The sequence below is a fragment of the Chrysochloris asiatica genome, unplaced genomic scaffold (genome assembly GCF_000296735.1).
Source record: "Chrysochloris asiatica unplaced genomic scaffold, ChrAsi1.0 scaffold00135, whole genome shotgun sequence".
NCBI classification, from domain to species: domain Eukaryota; kingdom Metazoa; phylum Chordata; class Mammalia; order Afrosoricida; family Chrysochloridae; genus Chrysochloris; species Chrysochloris asiatica.
In genome coordinates, this window is record NW_006408653.1 from 97,667 (window position 1) to 99,748 (window position 2,082).

At 42.7% G+C, this 2,082-nt stretch overlaps 1 protein-coding gene across 1 annotated transcript in view; it reads right to left on the bottom strand.

The window, feature by feature from the left end:
- The window catches only part of ST6GAL1 (ST6 beta-galactosamide alpha-2,6-sialyltranferase 1), a gene marked incomplete at its 3' end in the record, with an annotated part of 15,844 nt that extends 14,851 nt beyond the window's left edge, over positions 1-993 (bottom strand). Inside the window, exon 1 of the mRNA XM_006869826.1 lies at positions 390-993. Coding sequence (XP_006869888.1) covers positions 390-993 — 604 coding nt within the window. The remainder of the gene's footprint in view (positions 1-389) is intronic.
- Positions 994-2,082: the final 1,089 nt, after the last annotated feature.

Genomic DNA, 2,082 nt, shown 5'->3' on the forward strand with positions numbered 1-2,082 from the left:
TTAATCAGATAAATTTACAGAAGGTCAGGACCTAAAAATGAAATATGGATCTGTGCTTCAGTTCTTTTCAAAGGTCAATTTTAGTTTTTTTGCTTATTGGTAGCAAAGGAATGCTCTCTTCAGATGAAATCGTCTGCAGCATGCCAATATTTAAAACAAACTGAAGAAAGCAGTTCTGATTTAATAAAGGTATTGAGAGTCTGGGCCCTCATCCCTTCAGCTGTCCCAGTGGCACCTTTGACTCCATAAAAGACAACTGAAAGTCACTGACCTCTGCCCTCTCCACTGGACCCTGGAGCCACAGTTGAGCCCCTTGTGTCTACTTGCCATCATTATACCCTACTACTCCAACCAACATTAAAATAACAACTTTAACACCTGGAACCCACCTATTTCTCGGCCCAGCTGGGAGGACTTCAGAGATCCTGCGGAAGAGACAACAGCACATCTGCCCCATGGCCCAGCCTTGGTCCTGAAGTGCTCCCTGGGCAGGTAACCCTCCCATTCGGAGGTGTTGAAGGGAAAATCTGTGGACTCTACCATGGATACATTCACGTGGTCCCGGAGGTGACAAAGCAGGGCCTCTGCACTCCACTTGACCCCTGGCCCTGGTCCTTTATAGGATACTTTGTACTTGTTCATGTTCAGATAATTTTTCCTGATACTCTGCAGCCGTGATGGGAGGTTTTTGGAAGAGCTGTCCTTGTTCCACACCTGGAAGGAGGGCTCTGGCTTGGCCTTGGATGATTCCCTGCTGCTGCTGAGGACCGGGTTTCCTCTGTGGAGGTCCTGGGTACTGATTGATGACTTTGGACCAGACCCCATGGCAAGTTTCTCCAGACCTGTCACCACCTGGATTTCCTTAGTTTCCAGTTTAAGGGATTCAAAGTAACTCCCTTTCTTCCTTTCTTTCCACACACAGATGATCGCAAATAGGAAAAAGGCCAGGAGAACACAGTAGCTGAGCTTTTTCCTCAGGCTGATGTGAATCATAGTGAAAGATGTGTTCAGGGAAGCCACTCGATTCTAAGCTGGAAAACAGGCCTAAAAATATGTGAAAGAAGAAAAAAAATTCCAAAATTGTGATTGACATACGGCTAGATGATGGACCAACCAATGGATTTAGAGTGAGGAGAGACCAGACTTCTAGTCCTAGACTATGCCCGATCAGCTACTTTAAGCAACTCAAAAAAAAAAAAAAAAAAAAAAATCACCCTCAGTTGAGGCTATGAATGTACAGAGCAAGTGTTCTGACAGCCCCTTTCTACCTCTCTGAACCATAAATATGTTATGTATTCTTCCACCATTCCTTTCTGCACTCTACCTTAGTTTGCATTGTCTTGGTTTAGCTCCCTGACCTTTTGATGTCAGAAACCACCATTTATATATTGTTCAGTTCTTAAATAAGACTGCACTATAAATAAATGTATGCAAACTTGAAAAAATTAGAATGAAAAGGAAGAGCAAGCTGACTGATCTACCTCACCATAGTCCAACCTCTTGAAAGCCAATACATTTTTAAATAGCCAGAATAAGACCTCTCACCATAGAAACCATAGATTTATGATAGGATATGTTTTTCTAAGAGCTGTGATATTAGAATCCTGGGTGAGAAGACCAAGGAGTAGATTCATAACATTCAGCTTTATGTAGGGCTCTACAAGCACCATCAAGAGACAGGAAGCTGATTCAACTCATGGTTGAGGATGGGACATCTTGGTAAAACAGACAACATGTGACTAATTAAAGAAACAAAATTAATTGAGCAAACTATATGAGGGGGGTTTCAAAAGTTCATGGAATGACTCTAAGACCAGAAATACTAGCTAGTGCCTGACCATCACTATCAACTGCTCCGAAAGGGATCACATTGGAAGTTTCTGGATAGAGCGGCAGAAAATGTTGAACAAAACTCAAAATTAATTTTAAAAAAGACCAGGCTTACTCATTAGAAAGAGAATGGAGGAATCTAAGACTATGGCCCTTAGCCACACCCTTCAGGTGTGGAATGGAACTCACCCTTGTGGCCCAAGCAGTAGATAGTTATATAGGGGGACAACAGCACTAGTAAGGTACGCTCAC